We start from the raw sequence: 23,223 nt of genomic DNA on the forward strand, positions 1-23,223 counted from the left end.
GTGGCGCTTGTTTTTAGCGGGCTACTGCTTATTCTAACACGGCGTGCTTCAGGCGTTCTTCTTCTTCTTCTTCCGCCTTCAGGGAGTAAACTTGCGGCGCCACACCAGGCTGGGCATAGGTACTACATCGATTTTAGTCGTTTCCAGCGAATCCACATAGGATTTTTTTTTTCTTTAAATACAGCTTTGTGTAAACGCGTTTTTTTCGAATACAGTTTCGAAAATGTGCAGTTTCAAAAAAAAATCCCCAAAGAGGGACTTGAACTGTTTTATATTTTTTATCGTCACTTTTATCGTTATCACAATAAATGCCAGGAATTATCGCGATAACATTTTTAGTCCATATCGCCCATCCCTACTCCATAATCTCAGTCACACCAGCCAATATCCATATTGGCAGTCCCGTCTTCTGATTTTGATTTTATTCTCCTCTGCCATCTCTTATGCGGAATAATAAACACGCCTCCGCTCGGCTCTTTACATATTCAGGCGTTGCTCCTCCTGCTTCCGATACGGATATCCTTGAGATAATGAACCGGCCATTTACATTTTTAAACGTCGGCGCGCCATCCACCTCCTCTATTTTTCTTTTTCTTTCTTTCTTTTTTGGTTAAGCCCACCGCTTCTTCCCATTTTCTCCCGACTCTCTCTTGTCACACTCACATCAATCTCCACCCGAATCTCTCTTTCGCCTTTAGCCCCCCTTCTCCTTGCTGGGAGATGAATTGAATATGTAAGCTATTGGATGTGAATGAATAAAGCATCCCATCCCGAACACACATCGGTGACACCTTATTAACTGCGTGTCAGCTGCGCATGACAGCTGGAGCTCGCGCGCGGGTGGTGGGTGGGGGGGGGGGTCGGCTGGCGCGTGCCCCGTCTGAAGAGCAAATGTGCGCGCAAACACTAATGCGGTGCGCTGTTATGCAAATGCAACACACCTCGGTGTCGGCAAACACTGAAAACCATATCCGCAGACAGGCACTCGGGATATCAGGACGGTCAATAACAGAGTTATTTAAACATATGAAGTGAAGCTACAGCTGCGTTTTGAATAGTGAATCAGTGTAAGTGAGCTTTTTTTGGTTCCCCCCCCCCCCCCCCCCCCCAGTTTGCCAAGTAATCCTCATGCAACAGGGCAACTGACTGGCTGGGAATCATCACTTTTTCATACAACGCCAATTTCAATACTTGTTACAGAACAATACTTTTTGTAGCAACAGGTTTTAATTTGATTTTGAATGTTTTTTTATTTTACCAATTTGAACAACAACAAAAATGCTTTGCAATCACAGCACAAAGCACACTTTCATTTTTTTTTTTTAATTTTACTGGTGATTCAAATCAGGCTTTTCTCCAAATCTATGTTTGTTGTATTAGGCTCCTTTGCTGCTACAACCTTGGCACAAATGTTGTATTGTGCTTTATTTTGATCCACATTAATGAAGCGGAGCCACACTATAGAAACTTCTTCGACATGATGCCAGTTTTCACTCTGACATCGACAAATGTTTGCACGTGTCTTCAAGTTCACGCCTCTATAATGTGAAAGCCAGTCGTCAGTGACTTTAGATCTTGACACACGCATGTGAAATGACATTTGGCTCACAGACACTAAGATTTACTTGCTGGGATTCATCAAAGTTTGGCACTGCAAGACGATTCATTTGTCAATGTTCAATGGCATCAGAGCATTTTGGTCAGCGCTACAAATAGCCAGTACTAGTCAAGTTTAGTTAAGTAAAGTGTGAAGTTTACCTGGGAGCTGCTAGCATGATGCTATCTGAAGCAAGCACTTCAATAACTGACACTACGTTCTTGTCAGTTACCCATCGTTAGCAGCAGGAGTTATATATTATGCTCACACATACAGGTCAGTTAAGTCAGCTAGTGTTACATTATTGTGTGCACCTGCAAGGGGTTGATAACAATGCAAAAAAATGTAAATTAATGAGTGACTGTGTTGAATGTTTTTCCAGTTGTAAATAAAGTCTGGTTTACGACAGGTCAGACAGGATGGATTCTGTGTGGCCATGAGACGGTGGAAGCTGCCTCAATAAAGTTACAGGCCTTTGGCACCTTGATAGCATGATGGGGCCTCGGGCATGTCGGCGACAAGAAAAGGTGGCAAAACTCATCCGGAACAATGACTCCTCAGCCAGTGACGCGCTCAGGCTCAAAGCAAGTGAAGATACCGAGCGGCGGCCGCAAAAGAGACGCCGAAAAGCCCGGCGCCAAAACAAATAAATCCTCACCTCTGACGATAAGCCCCGCGAAGTTGGACACCCCGGAGCCGAGCTCCGATTGGGTGACGCAGCGGTACAGATCCTGGTCCTGATTGGTGACTTCCTTGAGGTTGAAGGAGGCGGCGAAGCGTCTGTGGTTGATGTTCTTTATCTGAGCCACGGGGATGTCTTCTCCGTTCCTCCTCTTAATAACAGACAAACAACGAGAGGGCCGGCGTGAGGAGAAGCTGCTCGAGGGTGAAGGCACACACTTTGCACACGCACACACATTCCCTCTCTATCTCACCGACAGCAGGTTTGAAGGTCGTGACTACAATAGAGCCGTAATGAAATCAGCAGCTATTAAACTCTTAATCATGTTAGCTGGTAGGATGTATGGCCTGGAGTGTGTGTGTGTGTGTGTGTGTGTGTGTGCGTGTGCATAAGAGAGAGCGAGAGACAGAGCGATGGTGGGGGGGGGGATGACAGACTACAATGGGATGTATTCGTCCTGAGGGTTCCACACTGAGCACAATGTTTGATCTCTTTTGTGTGTTTGTCTATTTCTGTACTTATTATATTTGGGGCATGCAAAAATGCACACAATTCACGCATTAACAGATTCCGCTTTGATTAAACAGATCCCTGTGTTTGTCGCTTTTTTGGGGTTTTTTTTGGTGGTTTTTTTTTTTGCTACTGTACCTGCAACCAGAGTTTATTGTTGGAGCCTTGTCCCGTGGCGATGCACTGGAAGGTGGCGTTTTGCCCGGCGTTCACCTCCACGTCTCCCAGCCGCAGGAAGTGAGGTGATTTATCTGGAGCGGGAGGAACACATAAGAAATTAAACCACATTTACACCACGCACTGGCAGATTTATCATTTTAATAAAGCCATTCATTTTTCGGGGGGGCATTTAGACGGACGCAAACATGTAACCGCAGAGACACCCGATACATCTCGCGACTTTTTTTTGTGGGGGGGGGGGGCGGCCCTGAGGAATATGTTCAATATTACAAGCAATTAGATTTCAACGGAAGGTCTCAGAGAGGGGGGGAGGGAAACAAAAACCCAAAGAAGCCCAGGGCTGCACGACCACCGGCAGGCAGCGTCGGCGTCACATCCAGCATTTATCATTGACGCACCTTCCAAATCTTAACAACCTTTTAAAGCCTTGAAGATGCAATTTGGCCGCGCCGATTCTTTATTCCAGGGAGGCGACTGCGACCGTAGGGGGTGGGGGCGAGCGCGCGCACGTGCACACACGCACTTGAGTGTGCGCTGAATTGCAGCTGCGAGAATGAATGCTTCCACTGTGGGGACGAAATACTAATTCCTCTTCAAATACTTTGCGTGCAACAAGGGTCCTGCTTCTGCTGCTGCTGCTTCTCCTTCTTCTTCTTCTTCTTCTTCTTCTTCTTCTTCTTCTTCTTCTTCTCCTTCTTCAAAAGATTAGCAATTTTTTCCCCCCTTTGTCTCATCCGGAAGGTCACTTTGTCATCAAAATGAATAAGACATTTCCCCGTTGCTTCCAGCGGGGACGCAGACAGGAGGGGTGAGAGGACTTGACGGGCCAGTCGCAGAGTGACCTGGAATCATTAAGAGTCCACTTACAAACAAACTTGTTTTGGCGTTTTTATTTGGCTGAAAGAATTAAAAGACGATGGGCGGGGGGGGGGTCTGCAGGGATCCGGACCCCTACGACTTTTGCATTGACGGTCAGCGATAGCCAAGTCCTGTTCCAGCCACAGACAGAAGGGAGAAGACGGGAGACGACGCGGCGAGAATTTCAAAACGCGTCGCGGCCACCGCTCTCGTTCCCTCGCGAGCGCGAGACAAGACGGCCACTGTTCGCCGTGCGTGCGCGTGTGCTTGGAGGAGAGGCAGGGGGAAAGTGCTGAGTGGTCAAAACCCTCGTGATTGCCCTAATACCGTCTTCATTTCCTGCTTCGCTCTCTCGTTTCATTCCCCCTCGATTCCCTTTTCTTTTTTTCTTCCCTCCTCCTCTTCCTCCCCTCCCGTGTCACCTTCCCACTTATCTGCCCGCTCAGCTGCGAAAGGGAAGCCGTCCCAGGTACAGTCTAATTAGTGGCCGGGGCCTATCGGCGCCCTGGCCAGCCAACTAGGACTAATTGCTGGCGCGCTAATAACTCACCGCACGGGTAGCTGAGCACCTGGATGTCGTCGACGACGATGAAGCCCGCCTTGCCGTCTGAAACCTCGGCTTCGAATATGACCTGGTGGGGACGGAGAGGGGGGAGATGTCAGGTTAGGAGTACAGCCGTTGTTTGGAGACGGGTATGAAAGCTTTGATGGAACAGACGGCCTCGTCGGGAAAAACAAAAATTGCCTCTTGTTAATTTAATGGATAAATGGCGTCATTTCCAAGAAATACGTAGTAACACAAAAAAAAAAAAAAATCATGTGAAATGAACGCCCGCTTTTCTGGTCTGCTCCTTTATCTCCTGTAAGTATGTGGCTCAATAGTGGGCATTAGAAAAATTGTTATATATGAAATAGCTCAACTCATTGAAGGCAGAAAACACTTAGGGTAGCGGTTAACAGACTGCCCATAAACACATTAATGAAAGTATACTCGCAGTACAATGAGTAGTAATTTGGTTTTCCGACCCTTGGAACAGTTCTCATATATATGAGAAGATACATAGAACCAGGGTTCCTGCTCCTAATTAGCGGCCATCTTGCACCGCCATTGTTTAAGGAAGCTCGACTGACGGTGCTCTAAACACGGAATGCGCTGTCAGGCAGGCTTCCTTAAAAATGTTACTCATTGGACCTTCAACCCTCCTCACTATTGCTACTCAACCACAAAATGGTCCCAGGGAACCACGTTTGGGGACCATGGGGGGGGGGAGGGGGGCTACAAAGGTGACACCGTTGCCGTGAGAATGCATCGTCAAAGTGATAGATCCAATCCAAGTTGTCAAAGGACGGATGGGGATTCAGCAGCTGCCGCCAGTGACGCATTATAGTGGATAAATACGAGGCGGCCGTCCTGATGGATACACTGGATTAATACGCTCTGGCCAGCGAGCCGAGAAGGATGAACGCGATACTTCTCGTTGGATCATCCTTAATCTCCTTTGCAACACGTACAAATGTCCGCTGCTGAAATTATAATAAATCAGGAAGGAATAAAACAACCTCCCCCCCCCCCCACAAGATTTCCTTTATGTCCAATCTCAGTCAGTTCCGGATTTGTGTCTTAGACATATATACACATACCGGTACATACATACATGCATACATTCATACATACATATATAAATATATGTATATATGTATGTTTGTATGTACGTATGTATGTGTATATGTTTATATGTATGTGTATATGTTTATATGTATGCGTATACGTATGTGTATATGTATGTATGTGTGTGTGTGTGTGTGTGTGTGTGTGTGTGTGTCAGATCGGATCAAAAATATCTGATTGAAATTTCAGTCAGATTGACAGAGTTTTGACATGAGGTGATTTTTCAAACGGTCGCTATTTAATCCACTGACTTACACTCCACGTAACCGTAACTCACGTCTGCCTCAGTAAAACTGCTGTAACAGTCACAGCCAATCAACAGCAAATAGGGGAAAGCATTTCAAGCATAGCACAATAAGAAAAAAAAATCCATGAGAGTTCATTTTGAGGGGCTTTGTGTCCGTGTACCTCTGTGTTCTTTTGGTCCTAAAAAAAAAAAAGAGACGGCAGTGTGACGCCGCGGGTCCACCATCAATCTAACGCGTCCGGTGCCGTTTGCAGAAACATCAGCGCGGTAACGCAAGAAGGCAAGGCGGAGCGCTGTATCATTTACGTGAGAGATGGTTCGCCCACCTCGAGTCAGTCGGAGGCCGTCCTAAAGGTGTCTGCCTTGTAAAGCCCCCCCCCACCACCAACCAGTTTAGATAATGCGTCGATTTATCTGAGTTGGAGCGCACAAACACAATTTAGATCGTAATCTGGGACGGGATGTCGGGAAATGATGCGCTTTCCGCGGCGATTTACCGCTGATTAGTCGCTGGCCCTGTTCCGAAGGCTCACACATTTACATCTCAGTTCCTCATCTGGTCCAATAACTTCTCTCCTCGTCCTCCACGCATTAGCCGCTCCATCCCTTACTTCCGACCGTCTCCGCCCCCCTCTCTCTAACCGTGCCCCCCCCCCCACTCCCCCCTCTCTGTTTTCCCTCGGTGTTTACTCAGTGAGCGGCTCCGTAATGAACGGCGCAGCTGGGGAGGGAGGGAGGGGGTGGGGGGGGTCGATATCAGAAAGTGAGATGAGGGGGGGGGGCAGGGGAGGGGAAGGGATGGGTGGTGGTGGCAGGGGGCTGTTGTCATTCATCACCTGTAAGAAGAAATCTGCCGCGAACTGTTTACCCATAGCTTATCATCCCCTGCTTGTCGCACTCCCACCCCACCCCACACCCCCGCCAGCCACCCACCCCCCGCACCCCCAACCCAATATATCTCGTCTCCCCCCCTCCTATCATCTCTCACTCATAGCACGCTGCGGAGCGCGGCAGAGAGGCATCGGTTGACTTTTAATGCCATCATCTCCGTCTGTCTGTCTGTCTGGCCGCCCACCCGCCTGCCTCTGCAGCCTGCAGCCTGCCACTTCTTCATACATCCCCCTTTATTTGCCCATTTGTTCTGCAGGCACAGCGTGGCCCCGTGTCTTTTGACCATTTCTATTCATTTTAAACTTTAAAAGTATGCCCAGACTCCAATTCTGAGGACTTTTGGATTTCCAAGTGTTCTTCTTATAAGCTGTCGAATAGCATTTAAAATGCATTTACAGACTGGATTCTATTCCAGTTTTACTAGGATGCAGAAAAAAAACAAAAACATGATGCATTTGTGAACATAAACACAAATTCTTCTCCTCGATACTTTCAGTAACGTGCTTCTGTCCTCACTTCTGGACTCTAAAGTCTCAACCCTGAGAGGTTTAGACTTCTCTGATTACCGGGGCTGACGGTGGCCCATCTCCGAGGGCCGTTTGAGTCGGGCAGGTGTGAAGAACTGACTGACTGTCATCAGTGTGAGGCAGGATTACTGATAGCTTTGGTTTATAAGTTCTCCCATGGGCACGGCGACTCTGGGAGGCTGAAGGCAGGAAAAACTGATGTATAATCACTCTGGAGCAGGAGCTCCCAGATTCATCCTCTTATCGCTCAGCTGCATATATCACTTTGACGCATGCGTGTGTGGACACTGAATCAAGACTGTTTGAAAGTGAAGGCGAGGCAGCCTCTCTGTCATGGCGAGTTGCAGCGACTTTGGTTTACTTGCTAGGATCAATTGTGTAACTGGAGGCTTCACCAAACAGAAAGCGGTCTACCGCAAAAAAGAGACTTGGGGGTCTCGCAAATGCTTCTGCCAATGATCCATTATCCACAAGGGAGGTTGGAATTTAAAATATCGAATATATTACCGAGTCGGGTTAAGTATTTCAATGCGCCACAAACGAGAAATGTAAATCTGTTGTGTCAACACCTACAACAGTCCAATTTCAAACAACAACTTTGTCTTCAAACAAACTAATCCTGAGAGCGGGAAGCGATTCTCTCAGAAAACTTGGAAGAAAAAAAGTTCAAGCAACATTTTTATTCCAATAACAAAGACTCCGGTACCTTGACTGCGCAGTGTGGCTGAGGTTGTCCATTAATTATGATGTGTGTGACTACATGAGTCGGCACGCGCTCTCATCTCTCCCCGGTGGAGCCAGTCTCATTACAAGTCGAGCTAAAGTGCTAACGCGGAAACATGTCTGAACACGGCGAAGGGAGAGAGAGAGAGAGAGAGAGAGAGAGAGAGAGAGAGAGAGAGAGAGAGAGAGGAAAGGGGAAAAAAAAAAATCTCTTCATAACCTCGAATCCAATAACCTCTTCCGCGGCCTGAAAAACCTACATAAGCTCCGGCAAACTCGGGATGATTGTGTTTAATTAAAACAAGTTGACGCACGACTTTCATGCGGGTGATCAAGCTCGGCGAGCCACTGTGGGCCATTTGGGCTCCAGATGGGCCATTTGGAGGATGCTTTCACACTTCACCCCACTGTAATATCACAGGCTCCCCCAAGCCATTTGTGTTAACGTGATCGCTGTGTGTGTGTGTGTGTGTGTGTGTGTGTGTGTGTGTGTGTGTGTGTGTGTGAGTCTGCCCCTCTGCTTGGCGACATCCAGCAAGAGGCCATCCCACGACCGGCTCGATACGGTGAATGGCGCAAATGCACTATTTTGAACTGCTTTCCAGTTATTCACACTTTTCCACGACGTCGTGGTTTTGAGACGCGTCAAGACAAAACCAACGGGGTGCGAGGACGTCGGCGCCAGAGGGGGGGGGGCGGCACTGTGATGCCCATTTGCATGCACACGTTCGCCTTTCGTATTTTTTTTTTTTTTTTTTTTTTATCCTTGGCCGCCCCTCCAGCCTGATCTCCACCTCCTGAGCCGCAGTCAACACAAATAAATCAGTTGTCATCCTAACAGCACGCGCGCAAGTGCGTGTCTGTGTGTGTGTGTGTGTGTGTGTGTGTGTGTGTGTGTGTGTGCGGGCACGTGTGGTTTGAAGTGGAAATAAAGACATTTGCAGACGATAAAGGAACACGCCGCGGGGGAACCTACCTGATACTCGTTGGGCCAGAAGGTGGAGACGGCGAGCTCGGCTTTCAGCCAGCCTTTGCCTGGAAAGAGAAGCGTCACCATCATGACCAGTGATAAAAAACAAAATTCATTCACATAGGCGCGACACAACAGCGCGTGCCGCGTGTTTTACCTGTGTACGTCGTCACGTTCCATATGGGATTGGCCAGCGGACCCTTGTTCACCTGCACACAGAGCTCAACGTTAAAGAGGGTTTAGACAAACAGGTGAAAGACAAACAGAGATGGTCTGAAAAAAAACGCAGGTAGGATTTTTTTTTTCTTTTTTTTTTATTCTTGCGGGCTCCGCTTTGAGTCATCAAAGCGAAGGGTAGTATTCCGACTCGTAACGCTCCCCTGCTGCTCGGAGAGCCAAAGTGGTGGAGCCAGTTAAACGGCAATATCCCGTTAATGTGTTTTACCTAAACCACTTGTGCAGATTGCAAAACAGCTCAGAGGGAGGGGAGGGAGGGGTCGTGATTAATCGATCGCGGCATCGTCAAGTGAAGCCAGCGAGGCGCCCGGCCGGCCAGAGATGAACTTCACCGCTTCTTCACTTCACCGGCTCGGCGTCTGACCAAAATTCCAACAAAACCAGAACCCCAAAACCAGAACCCCAAAACCAGAACCCCACTGGGATTCTGGTTCCCGGCCAGAGTAATTCAAGGGTTTCCTCTTACTTCTGTGGTTTTGTGTCACAGAATTCTGACCGAAACATGACTCATTAAGACTACTTTCTCCAGCTTACTTTATTCTATTCATTCATTTATTTTCTGAAAGCCGAGAAGTTTCTTCACAATTTATTCCCCCCCCACCCCCCGTCAGATGCCGCCTACCTTCACCAGGATGTTGAGGGTGCCGGGGCTGGAGCCGTCGGGGCTGGTGAGGAGATAGTTGAAGTCGATGCAGTGGGTGTCGTTCTCCTTCATGACCGGCAGCTGGAAGCGGGCCTTCTCGCCGACGTCGTACTGAGAGACGTCCACGTACATGTAGGAACCTATGGAGGGGACGAGAGGGTGAGAAAGACATTCCTTAGGTCAACGTTCACTTGCTAAAATTCACCCCCCCCCATTTTGAAAGACAAGCAACGACGGCAGGGCCCAAATGGTTTCACGGCCTCTTGTCCGGCTCAATTTTAGTCCAGCACGAGGATGGGAAAGGCGTTTTGTTTAGAGGATGCAGCCAAGTTACAAACCCACGTTCATTGTTGTGTGGTGTTCTCTATTTATAACTCCTGCGGTCAGACAGGCAGTGAGAAACAGAATATTATGACTGCGCAGGCCAAAGAGTAACCAGGATGCCCACTGTCGGCGTCGCACGAGCACATCTCTTACAGCTCTTAGGCAAGGTTTCATTTTTCTTTCTCGCAGTCCTGAGATTTTGACTCCAAAAAAAAAAAAAAAAAAAAAATCGGAGTGAATCTCGACCCGTTCATCTTCTTGATTCCTCCTTTGTTCGTCATTTCTAAACCCTTTAGCGAGCGTCGGGCCTTCATCCTTTGACAGGAACACTTTTGAACAGGCAGTGTCCTGTCACGGGAGCCTCAAATCTCTTCATGTTTGCATGTTTCTACTCAGTCCTCAGTCTCTTCTTCTTTTTTTTTTTTTTTTTTATTGTTTTTGCTTTTGGGAACAGAGTACAGAAACCAGTCATCGTCCCCCCTCCCCCACTCCCTTCCGACACATAAAACAAAGCCTTGTTCCTACAACTGTGTCATTTGTTTTCCCTCTGTGATTGAGTAGCTGTTTCTCAGCGGGCCAGCAAATCAACACAGATTTAGGGGAGAAAAAGAAGGGGGAGGAAAAAAAAGCCCGTTTCATATTGTCGTCTTAAATGACTCCCACTTTCTTGCCTCTCGTCTAATCCTTCTCTTCACCTCCGCTTACTTCCTGTATCGCCGCTCACACCTGCGCTCCACGGCTTTGACAAAAAAACGTGATGCGTTAAATGATGGAGGGGTTTACCTCGTCTTAGATCAAGCGCATCGCTTGTTTTCTGTTTGATTCTTGGATAACTCCGACGACGATATCGGTCTTTTTCTTTACGGTGAGAAACAACCATGGTGTGATAACACCGATTCATTTTCTCCACATTGATTTTTTTATTTATTTATTTATTTTTTACCCAAACTGCAAAAAAAGGGAAGAAAATATGGCGGCTAATAAAAGCCTGCTGCGGCACATGATGCTGACGTCAATCTGTTATTAGGCCTCAGAAATCCTATTTCGAATGCCCTCAATTCCCTGTCTGCCACACGGACCGGCGTCGTCCATGACCCCGGTCCTATTGCACTCGGCGACGCCCAAGCGGAGATCAGGAACGTCGTGGACAAGTAACAAGTGAGCAACGAGCACTTTGTTAAGCCTCCTTCTGAAAACCGCATCGTGTGTGTATATAGGGTGGAGGAGGCCGAGCTGGAAGTCGTGCATCATCTGGGCCGCAACGACGGGACAGCCCATCCGCATGCAGATGTTCCCGTAATCAGCTCAGAACCTCCGGCAGACGCTGCCGCGGTGAAGTACGGACGACGCGTCGCTGTTTTGCGCGCTTTGCGTCTGATCTCTCAGAATTTCTCTCAGGTAAAAGAACGATAATCACGGTGTTTAGTATGGCCGCCGCCATTGACAAAATCATAACCACATATTGACTGGCTGGTAAATGATGAGGCATTTTCTTTTTCTTTTTCCATTTTTTTTTTTTTTTTTAAGCTATTCTAAAGTGTTAGATTCGTCACAGAGGTGAAAGATTGTTTGCTGCTGCAACCTGGAACCAAATCAAATGCAATTGCATTGCAAATGAAAGGTCACTCCTTTAACAGCAACCTATCAAATTGAACAGCTAATATATATATATGCATGTAGCTGATGGCAAAAGAGTTCCGTTTTCATTTGTAAAGAATAAGCATTCATTTTCTGCATAAAGGGCAAGTCCATACTTCTCTTCACGCCCTCCTCGTTACTGAGTGTGCAGACGGGAACAGGATAAGAGTTCAGTGTCGGCGTGACCGGAGCCAAAACTTTGTCAATCATTATCTATCGGTGGGAAATCTGCGACCTTAAATCCCTCCAAAAAATAAACACGCCACAAGTGTCACCGGAGCGCCTCTAAGATGGCTGCCAGGATGACGCACGCGCTCGCCCAAAAATACCTCCATCAATCAGAGACCCAAATGTGTCACAACACACAAAACGCGCAGCGTCGGAAAAACGCGCAAACCGTCAGCGCGTCGGCAAGCAGCGCCCGCGGGCGAATAATCTCAACGAGCAGATTTAGCTGTAGGCAAGAATAATGAAAATATATTATTTGTCTCAAAGGGACTTTGCCCCCTCCGCCTACCTCACCCCAGAAAAACACCAAACCCCAGGCGGAAATAGCATCCGGCAAAATGAATAAATGGAGATGATGCAGCAGCCGTGCTAAAGGGATGCCAAGAACATCTGACAGCCAAAGTCTGCCAGCATCCAAAATGGCTGATGCCTTTGAATTGCCCAAATTCCAAGATGGCCGCTAATAGAATAGTGACAAGGTAGAACGGCCGGGCTAAAAATAACCCCGTGACTGTCTTGAGACCCAGATATGTCACATAACAACAACAGAAGCAGGCAGGAGAGGGAGGGGGAGGGGGAAGAGCAGCTGCGGTGTGGGACGTGGTTTTCCTCCGCAAAACTACGACGGCTTGCGTTGGGTTGAACTCCGCAAGATAGCCGGGACGACCTCTGCCATTCGCCGGGACGACCTCTGCCATTCGCCGGGACGACGTCTGCAACTAGCCGGGACGACCTCTGCAACTAGCCAGGACGACCTCTGCAACTAGCCAGGACGACCTCTGCAACTAAGCGGGACGACCTCTGCAACTAGCCAGGACGACCTCTGCAACTAGCCGGGACGACCTCTGCAAGTAGCCGGGACGACCTCTGCAACTAGCCGGGACGACCTCTGCAACTCGCCGGGACAACCTCTGCAAGTAGCCGGGACGACCTCTGCAACTAGCCGGGACGACCTCTGCAACTAGCCGGGACGACCTCTGCAACTCGCCGGGACAACCTCTGCAAGTAGCCAGGACAACCTCTGCAAGTAGCCGGGACAACCTCTGCAAGTAGCCGGGCCGACCTCTGCAAATAGCCGGGCCGACCTCTGCAACTAGCCAGGACGACCTCTGCAACTAGCCAGGACTACCTTTGCAACTAGCCGGGACGACCTCTGCAACTAGCCAGGACGACCTCTGCAAGTAGCCGGGCCGACCTCTGCAACTAGCCAGGACGACCTCTGCAACTTGCTGGGACGACCTCTGCAACTCGCCGGGCCGACCTCTGCAACTCGCCAGGACGACCTCTGCAAGTAGCCGGGCCGACCTCTGCAACTAGCCAGGATGACCTCTGCAACTCACCGGGCCGACCTCTGCAACTCGCCGGGCCGACCTCTGCAACTAGCCGGGACGACCTCTGCAACTAGCAGGGGCCGCCAGGAGAAGTAAGGCTGGAACGGCTTCTAGCCAGGAGAAAAGAGGTAACGGACGAAATGCACGTATGAATGCAAATCATTAAAACAATAATGAGGGAAATAAATAAGTAAAGACTTCAATTCTTCAAGGTCCAGTGTGTAATGTTTAGCCTGATTTAGAATTTTATAAAGGTAAAAGTTTAATATTCTGCCTATACATACATTAATAGAAGTGTATAATCACAGCACAATAAAAGTATTTTGGGTTTCCCATCCGTCGAACAGTTCTCATATACATATGTATACATATACATATATATATATATATATATATATATATATATATATATATATACACAAATATACATATAGCAAGGGCCTTGCTCTCAAAATCTCCAAATGCTATACACCTGACCTTTAATTTGCATGTCCACCTACACTTAGCCGAGCTATGCACCTGCTTTTAGAAGCCTTGCATCGGTGTTGTCATCCTGCAGCCAAATTTCCAAGGTTAAGGTTCTCCTGGACAGCGAAATCATCCCCCCCCGTCCCCCCCCGTCATTATCCAATGTTGCAATTCAACGGGTGCATTTATAATTGAGGGTTTTGGTTTTGAAACTCCAGTGCAACTGCACATTTTCGGGTTGGAAAGCGATTAAGTACAACGGAGACACAATGAAGCAGTCGCAGGATTAACACTAAATCCAGTTGGTGGTCAGTCTCTTGGTAACTGAAGGCCGTAAACAAAACAAATACATTTTAACGCCATGCAAAGCAAAGTATTTGAAGAGCTGAAGACAGCCGATTTTTCCATTGCAATTCACTTTGCCTGGTTTGATTTGACAGCCAATGGCACTTTAGCCGCAATATCCCTCATTATTTACTCATTATGAAAAAAAGAAAGAGAAGAGACGAGATCATCTCCACTGTGGTTTAAGTGTCCTACCCCCCCACTCCTTTGTTCAACCGTACCCTGTGGAAATAGGACCGAGAGATGATTGGGGGGTGGGTTGAAAAAAGCGACATAAAGCGAATGGCATGAGAAATGGGTTTAGAGTGGTTCTGGCTGACAACATTATGAGTCAAGAGTATCTGCTTTAGTCCACTGAGCCACAGAGCCCCAGCCCATGAATGTTCAACTTGGCACGGTCGCATCAGGACCCCGGCGCCGCGCCGGCGACTGCCAAGTTTCTGCACCCGCTCGCCCCGCCCCCCAACCCCCGGGGGAGATTACATAGAATAGTTTTATCTCGCGCACACAAAAAAAATAATAGTGCCAAACCATCCCTCCGCACTCGAACACCGCCTTGAGCGTTAGCGGTGATTAGCGAGCGAGACCAATCGATGTGGCTAATAAGGAAGGAAATTATAATTGTTGGCGGGCCCGGGCGGCGATCCGATTGCGCGTCGAGCCCGTGGACCACTTCTTTTCTTCCGCCAATATCTTTGACACTATATAACCCCCCCCGCCCCCCAACCCCTGGAAGCGCTAATCGCCAAAACAAACCCTGCTCCCCAAGGTCACTGGGATGCCAAATACTCTTAACGACCCCCTTTTAAAGATGGGATTAAGTATCTTTTTTTGTTTTTCGGGGATTGGTGGGAAAAAGAAAAAAAGAGGAGGGGAAGTTTTAGTGCCTACGCTTTAAACTATGCCATGCCCTCGGGGAGAGCGATGCTATCCGCAGCACTTCTAAATTACTGGCAGCTACGAGCACAGCCCGAGAAAACAATCCAAATAGCAGACTTTACAGAGTGTGTCCCAGGGCAAGGCATTCGGGCTGCTAACTCCAGCCCTTAGCCATTCATTTTATTTATTTTTTTTGCTAAAGCTAGCAAGCCGCTAGCTGCATCCCCCCCGAGCTACAATCTCGTCCTCACACCCCCACCAGCGTTATTAACACATTAAATGTCAGTCCGTGGCCTCCAAACCTTTAGACAACCCACTCCGGAGCCCTTTGTGGCAATCTGCAGAGCAAAACCATTAACCTGACCTGCCATCGCTCCGCCCCGTGGCGGTATTTCAGGCATTACTCCCCCCCGCCCCCAACCCCTGCACTGTGTGGGGTTAGGGTATTTAACCTCTTCAAACCGTGGCTAGTGACACCTCTGCCGCTTCATTTCCAATGCTAGGTATTAGCATCGGGCGAGATATCCTGTCCTCGCGCCATGAACTCCTTCTGTTTTTTTTTTACTACTCGGTAAAAATGGCAAAGAGCTGCGTTTGAAATGCACCTTTATCTAAATGTCAGCGAGGCTTAGCTGTCACCATGACAAGCCTGACAGATAAATAATAGCAACATCCCGGTGTCATGGTAACCTTCTTACGCAGCCTGATTGTGGTCGGCTGAGATTTGTTGACCTACACAAAATGATAGGCCAGCTTAATAAAGGGTATGTTTTGGTTTTTTTGAGGCAACAGACAGCAGGCAGGCTGTCAGCGCAGAAGTGACGCGTGCCTACATGTGAATAAGCCGACGGGGTTAAAGAACCGGATTGAGCTGCGTGTGGTTTACAACTGAAGCGAGCGGCGATGCTTCGACGCCGTCTAGGAACGGCACAACGACAACGCTCGGGAGGCCTCTGGCCTTGCCAGCAGCAGAGGAGGTTGTCTACTATGCGACAGGTGTTAAGTGATTAGAGCTGCTCAGTAGATTCTTTAATGATTCACAAGTGAGGAATCCCAATTATGGAGTCATTGGGTTTCACTTGGGGAAACAGGCACGCTAGCAGGAGCACGATGCTAACCCGCTGAACGACAGCGATCTGACCGGTGGTATCGACCAGAGCAGCGTTGAGTAAATGGTGGGGAGTTTCCCCTTTTTCTGTTTTGAAAAATAAAATAAAATAAAATAAAATATACATTATTATTGAGAAAATGTAGGGCATTTATTTTGCAGGACACACAATGCAATTCAATAATTTCAATAATTTCAATAATTTATTGACTAGACATAATGGAAAGTGGGTTAGCGTTTTAATTTCTGTGGAATAAATTTGGGTCAAAAAATGTGGATTGTGAGATTCTACTAGTTTAGAACAACTGGACCAGAGTCCCCTGTCTTTATCTATACTGAACAGCTACTGGAGAATTGTCTCTGTGCTTTCTCAGTAAAACTGGGTTAGGAAGTGACAATACAACGGATTCAACAACTTATCACATGAGGATCTAGTTTTCACCGGAGCGGCTGACCCTCTCACAGGCGTCTGGTCCAACCCTAACCCTAACCCAGTTCCCATCCGTTCAACTAGTGTGTCAGGGTGCCGGAGCTGCCTGCTGTCGTCACGACGCGCCGTTAACATTGCAAAGAAGGCAACCGTCTCCCTCCCTCGCTGTTGATTAATGACCTCATATTTTGTTAATTAGACCCTCAGCCTGGAGGCAGAAAGATTTAATTTCCCCTTCATCATCATCATCATCACGGAGAAAATAACAACTGATTAAAGAGCAAAGAGGAGAGGAGAGGCGGACTTTACACAAAGACATCGCATCCCGCCAAGAGGAAGAAAAATAAAACCCTGTGTTCTTGTTGCAAAGTAAAAGGAATTGAGTCCTTAAGGATACTACCAACAGCAACGGATCGCAGTGCACTTTTGCTTCACTTTACGAGTGATTTGGTCTCACAGTGAGAAGTGGACAACGGAGACGGGAGGAAAGGGATCTCACCTTGTGGCAGGTCTGGCGACACGTACGGCACTTCCTGGGTGTTGATGTGCGTCCAGTCAAAGTCATCGTAGGGATCCTGCTGGTAGTCGCACTGGGAGAAGCCCTCGTCGAACGTGCAGCTCCCTGCAACCAAAAAAAAAAGAACGACGGCGGGATTGTTTTAGTCGTCGGTCTCGGTGAAACAACAATCGCTGGACAAAAGATATCGGACGAGGGCCTGGGAACATTACTTTGCAAATGTAATTGGTTGCATTTACAAAAATGTCACAGTGGCGCAACTATTTCACAGTAATGTAACTCATTACATTTGATTGTATTTTGATGACTTTTCTAAATTTTGAACAAATTGTTTTCAGCGGTGTTCAGCTTCCAGCAGCACTCCAGATGTGAGGTGCCAGATGCGTCACGAGGTTCAACGCTGACACTTTGGAGGTGTTGACGGCAAGCAAGCGTTCTTTACACGGGACAATTGTATCTGCGCCCTTTTCTGACACCTGCACGAGATACATTTTATAATTCCAGCACCGGAACACCTTTTTAATCAACATCGTTGCGGCTGTGACTTCGAAATCGCTCAGGCCGCACTCCACAAAAGACACAATCCAGCTGGCCGGGTGAGAGGTAGGGGGCGCTGCAATTCCAAGCTTGACGGGAGAACCAATCAGAAGCATCAGAAGAACAGTACGAGACTGTTCCAGTGACGCAACCGAGTATCTGTATTTTTTTGTAATTACATTTCGTAATGACGTTACAGGTGACTTGTTACTCCCCCAAACGCTGCCTCTGACCCTACGCAGGAGAAACTCTGCCTCCGCACTTGTCTGTTGTTTTTTCGGAAGGCGGGGGGTGGGGCGGGGGCGGAGGCGGGGGGGGTGGGGGTGTGGGGGTTGGCGGGGTGCACGGCGATGTCTCAGCTCATTAGCGAGGCCAGCCGGGAGTCGGAGCTCCGACAGTCATCACTCGGGGGGCCGGCTGGGATCACCGCTGACTCGACCGGCGGAGCCTTCAGCCGATCATCTGAGCCCATCGTCCCCGGAAGCCTCGGGGAGCGACGCGCGTGAGCTGGCCACCCGTGGGCCGCCATTAATCAGGGGGCCGCTCTAATGCAGAGAGACGCCGCCCGTCCCCGGCGGGCCGGGCCCGGTTCCGTCGGCCTCGCCGCGGCGATACGCGGACGGGGCGCGGGGAGGAAATAGCATGTTTAGCGACTGGCGGCGATCTGATTCATTGACCCACAAGTGGCGCTCAGCTTGTGTTGGTGGAATGGCTGGAAGAGGTACGGCTAAGAAAAGCCGCGGCGCCATCTGACTCAAGTCACTGGTGATTACCGGTCCTTCGCGCCCCCCCCCCCCCCCCCCCCCACCCTGACATTGACACAAGGGGGACAGGAGGCCGGAGTGGCACAGACCAACAAGGTCGAATAAAGTGGGAAAAATGTAGAAATGCGCTGGCCACTGCGGACTTTTTCTTTATTCGCTTTTTTGGAACACGTGGATTCCCGTTTTGCGCTCGAGGATCTACGACGTCTGTCGAGCAAATGAAATGTTTCACGAGTCAATTTTGAGAGAAACAAACCCGAAAAATTGAATGAGTAATCCTACCGAGATGCATTACTCAGAAAGGAGGCGGCGGCGGCGGCGGCAGAGAGGATGTAGTGCTCGCTGGCATCAAAGCCAAAGAGAAATGATTTTTCTCAGCAATGGCTTCTTTTTTGTTGGTGTTGTTTTTATTGGGTGTTTTTTTTATGCTAGGATGGCAAAAGCAGTTTGTGCTGCCACATCAGTCGCACAACAAAGACTCTGGACATGCATCCGGGACTAACAAAGGTTTTTTTCTTCCGCTTCTTTCCTTATTTATTAGCTTCCCGCCAAGGCTCTTTTCTTCTGTCGCACCAAACTACGTGTTGTTGAGTTGGGCTGGTTCCAGACGATGGGGCGGACGCATGAATTGGCACCCTTTATGACATCACACACGGATGATCGACGGAACGACGTGAATTAGCACAACGACTTTCTGTGAAATTGGAGCTAGCGAAACACCGCTGGTGAGGACAAGTCCGGGAATGTTTACGGCTGGTAAAGCGGCCGGCACCACGCTAAGAAACACCGAGAGAAAAAAAAATAAAAATAAAAAAATAAAAAAATGCCGACGCCCGCTGAGAAGCCAGGAAGGGAGAGGAGCCCACCAACTCAAAGCGCTGTCTACGCGACCGGCGCTGTCAGCAGCGTAAATCTTTTTGCGCCCCGCCCCCCCTTTCCCCGCCCCCCGAGCCAGCGACGCCGCTCTGCTACCTGTGTCCTCGAGCGAGCTGCGGCGGGCGGCTGTGATGGAGAGCAGAACGACAGGACCTCAGATACCCCACTGATCCGAGCTCCCCGCTCCGGAAAGATACCAAGAGGTGACAGCCGCCGCCGCCGCCGCCGCCGCGGGAGGAACAAGTTAACGTCAAACCCGAGCAACTGTCTTCGGCTGCCGGCTGCACGGCTGTGACTCACAGCCTCCGAGACGCACTGGATCGCAAACCCCTCGCGGTGGGGTTTGTTTTTTTTTTTTGTTGTTGTTGTTGTTTGTTTGTTTTTTTTTTTAAACCAGCTTGTATTTTTCTTTTTCTTTTTTTTTTTTTCCCAAGCCAGTTCCCTCCCGTTCGGTTCAATTAAATGAAATCTTTGTCACACAGCAAGTTCACCCCAGGCGTCGTGTGAAGAGGAAAATAAAAAAAAAACAACGCGAGGACACGTGAAGGACGTGCAGTTGATTGACACGACACACACAGAGTCGTGCACTTCCAACCAGAGCCAAAGAGAGGAATCAACGAATCGGAAAAAAACTTATTATTTATTTATTTTTTTTTTAAATGATTTGATTGAAAAAAATATTGAATCAAAACTTTGTGTCTTTAATTTCACTGCTGCTGTATTTCACACTTATTGCAGGATAGACATTATATACATGATACATGACATTATATATATGATGCAGTAAGTGCATTATTATTTAATATATGATAATGTGTGTGTGTGTGTGTGTGTGATATCTTCTATACACACACACACCTCATCGTCACAGGCGAGACGATGCCGGAAACACTTTGACGTGCGAAACCGCGCCTGGTTTCGGCTGGCGTTGTGCGGGGACGTGAGCGCAAACTCTCGGTGGGTCTGGCGCCGTCTCCACTGAGGCACGTCTGCGTCTGTGTGGAACGACTCATTTAAATCTACTATTTTCACCTTTGTGTCCGCTATGTGGACAGGACGCAACTGTGTTTGGTCCACAAATTTGCACGGATTCGGTTGCAAATTTGTGAATTTGGCCCCAAGTTGGAAGAGTGAAGTAAAAGATAGATTTTTAATCACCGCTTTCTAATATTCTCTCTTTTTTTTTTATTTGCATTCCCTTATGCCCCCCCCCCCCAAAAAAAAAAAGCAAACAGGAGGCCTTCACTTGGTTCAACGCTTCTTTCCGAGATCTAACAGCAAGTGTACGACACGATTGCATTTAAACCCCACTCTGTTTAGACTACGCACCATGGGCTTTTAGCCGCACACACGTACACACACACTCAGCAGTGATTCAGTCACTGTGGTGAAGGGGGTATTTTCCACCGGCTCCGAAAAACACGTCTGCGTTCTAACTTCAGCGACGCTCGCTGCTCGCTGCCCCCCCCCCCCCCCACCCAGCCTCCCCCCTTCCCCCCCTAGTAACTGCACCTCCGAAACGCACTCCACAGAGTGGTTGTGTGTCCATGTTTATGCATGTCCACTAAGGACGGGGGGGGGGGACCGGAGGCAAAATGTGCGAAAACCATCTGCAGGCACAGGCGCACGCACGCACAACTCACACTTACTTGCCCACGGTCCCCTTTTTTTTTTTTATGAGATTCTGCCAACTTAAACCAACACACACACACACACACACACACACACACACACACACACACACACACACACACACATGTATCTGACACCTCATCACTTTGGCCAATAATGAGAGCAACAGATGCTAAACTTGTTTCTCTCTCTCTCTCTCTCTCTCTCTCTCTCTCTCTCTCTCTCTCTCTCTCTCCCCCCCCACCCCCCCACCCCCCACGTGGGAGCGTGTTTGGCCTAAATTTCGGAGTTGATCCTTTTTTTCATTGTGAAGTGGGTTTTCCATGTGCAAATTTTGAAAGTGAAAAAACAGAGCACCCCCACTCGTGCTGCATTTGCATTAAGCAATATGATGGGAATCGACAAGGTTTGTGAGGCACTGCGTGTTGGCAAACACCGTCACAAACTGCTGCTGGGTTGTTTTTGAGAAACACTCACAGCTAGCTGCCCCCCCCCCCCCCCCCCCCACCACCCCTGCTCCTGATGGAAACATCATCTCCCAGATCACCTGAGCTGAATGTTATTCGGCAAACGTTTGGGAATCAGAGAAAAAAAAAGAGACTAAAACCGCCTTCGCAAACTTTATTGCCAATTACGCTCCTGTAGTTCGCTGCTCCAAATGACGGCATTTCCACAAAAGGTTCCCGATGCAAATTTCGTCTTAATGCGCATTTAAAGAGTCTGTGGAAACATGTCTGCGCGCCTTCGGAGGCGTTAAACGATACAAAGGACGTGCAATCTCCCGACCTGCTGGGAAGACTCGTCTGTTTACACATCGAGTCGACAAATCAACATCTTAAACACAACATGGCCCCTCCCTCCCCTTGGGCTCCGTTTTGGTTCTCACACTCCCTCCGTCTCATTTTGTGAGTCGATTCCTCGCAAGACACACTTCAAACATTGTGCGAACGCTCGCTGTTGTCCTCTCGTCAACAGACGCGTCTTTAAATAAACTTTGTCTAACAGGACTTAGCTTAACTTCGCTTAAGCTAGCGCTCGCTTAAGTTGGATTCCCCAGGTTGAAAATGAATTAAAAAAAAATCTAACTGTCTCTCAATTTTCGGAGTTCAGAAGTGGTTGGCTGAGGCAGCCGCTTCACGCGATTGAATTATATCAGCTGATCAGGAAGTGGCTGCTCCTTGGAGGCGACCCTGCACCAATCGCGCCGTGCGGGGCAAACTGCTACACACTGTTTGTCAAGAGTACGCGTGTGTCCAGATGGATCATTCCAGTCGTCTTCCTTCCTATTACAAGGACACAGGCACGCCGGGGGGGAGCGGGGGGGGCGGGGGGGTGAGACAGAAGCCGACTGCATGCTAATCACTTCCTAATCAGCCCCTGTGATTGGCTGCCTCGCTAATGAAATAATGGCGACGCATTTGCATAATAAAATAATTAGAAGGGCTAGGAGGCTCAAGGGCAAAGATGGAAGACCCACACACACACACACACACACACACACACACACACACACACACACACACACACACACACACACACACACACACACACACACACACACACACACACACACTCTACCCTGCCACAGGACAGCCGCAGCCTTTTCTAAAAGAGCGCTGAATGGCATCAGACACAACATCTGCCACCATCACTCAGAATCATTTTGTGGCGATTTGCGCTGACCTCCACTTCCTGGAGGTGAGCGGAGCAGAAGTGCTGTGATTGAAAGTGTTCAGAAATGTGGGTGCACGCAGCCTCCTGGGAGGGCGGAGGAGGAGGAGGGGGAGGGGGTGAAAACCCCCCCCCGCTTCAGTTCATTTCTGGCTTATTAGCCGAGATCGAGATGATTAGTCGGCGGCACCTCCACAATTGATACCAGCAGATAGTTTGATTAGCTTTCACTTTGTCCGGCGTGATCTGAGCCAATCTGCCCAATAAGCAGAATTAAATCCATTCCAAAAGCTGTACGCAGCTTAGATGAAAGTCCCCTCCAACACACACACACACACACACAAACACACACACACACACAAACACAATCACACACACACACACGTTTAAATCAGATGAAGGACTCGTGTAATTTTGTCTCACTCTACACACTGTGTTAAAATCTCTCACAGCTACTTCCACTTGGAGGACGCTGAAGCCCATAGTTTCGCCCTGGTCAAAAGCATTTCAGAGAGAGACCAATTGCCCAAACATTTCTGGTGTGCAACCAGTTCAACTCACCCGCTAACGCTAGTGTCTACCGTGCAAAACCCTCCGACGGGTTTGCGCGCTCAATATCGACTGGCTGTTTCGTCGCAATGCCATCGACACAAAAGTCACGTCGTGTAATGACTTAATAATAGATGCCTCCTTTTCTCGGAGAGGAGAAATTGTCTCCGACAATTATTTGCCCCGACCGGA

At 48.6% G+C, this 23,223-nt stretch overlaps 2 protein-coding genes across 17 annotated transcripts in view; one reads left to right on the plus strand and one right to left on the minus strand.

The window, feature by feature from the left end:
• LOC142896257 (protein NLRC3-like) overlaps positions 1–23,223 on the plus strand; it is a 243,361-nt gene that overhangs the window by 159,289 nt on the left and 60,849 nt on the right. The gene's annotated exons all lie outside the window — the stretch shown is intronic.
• ptprk (protein tyrosine phosphatase receptor type K) overlaps positions 1–23,223 on the minus strand; it is a 108,980-nt gene that overhangs the window by 46,907 nt on the left and 38,850 nt on the right. For all 16 annotated transcript variants that reach the window (XM_076037866.1, XM_076037878.1, XM_076037876.1 and 13 more), the window contains 7 exons: positions 16,985–17,107; positions 9,714–9,874; positions 9,012–9,063; positions 8,861–8,919; positions 4,378–4,459; positions 2,928–3,040; positions 2,256–2,430 (listed from right to left, as the gene is read on the minus strand). In XM_076037866.1, the coding sequence (XP_075893981.1) occupies positions 2,256–2,430; positions 2,928–3,040; positions 4,378–4,459; positions 8,861–8,919; positions 9,012–9,063; positions 9,714–9,874; positions 16,985–17,107 (765 nt within the window). The remainder of the gene's footprint in view (positions 1–2,255; positions 2,431–2,927; positions 3,041–4,377; positions 4,460–8,860; positions 8,920–9,011; positions 9,064–9,713; positions 9,875–16,984; positions 17,108–23,223) is intronic.

This window comes from Nelusetta ayraudi, unplaced genomic scaffold (genome assembly GCF_046127955.1).
Source record: "Nelusetta ayraudi isolate G7.1 ecotype Tasmania unplaced genomic scaffold, CSIRO-AGI_Nayr_v1 ptg000052l, whole genome shotgun sequence".
In the NCBI taxonomy this organism is placed as follows: Eukaryota; Metazoa; Chordata; class Actinopteri; order Tetraodontiformes; family Monacanthidae; genus Nelusetta; species Nelusetta ayraudi.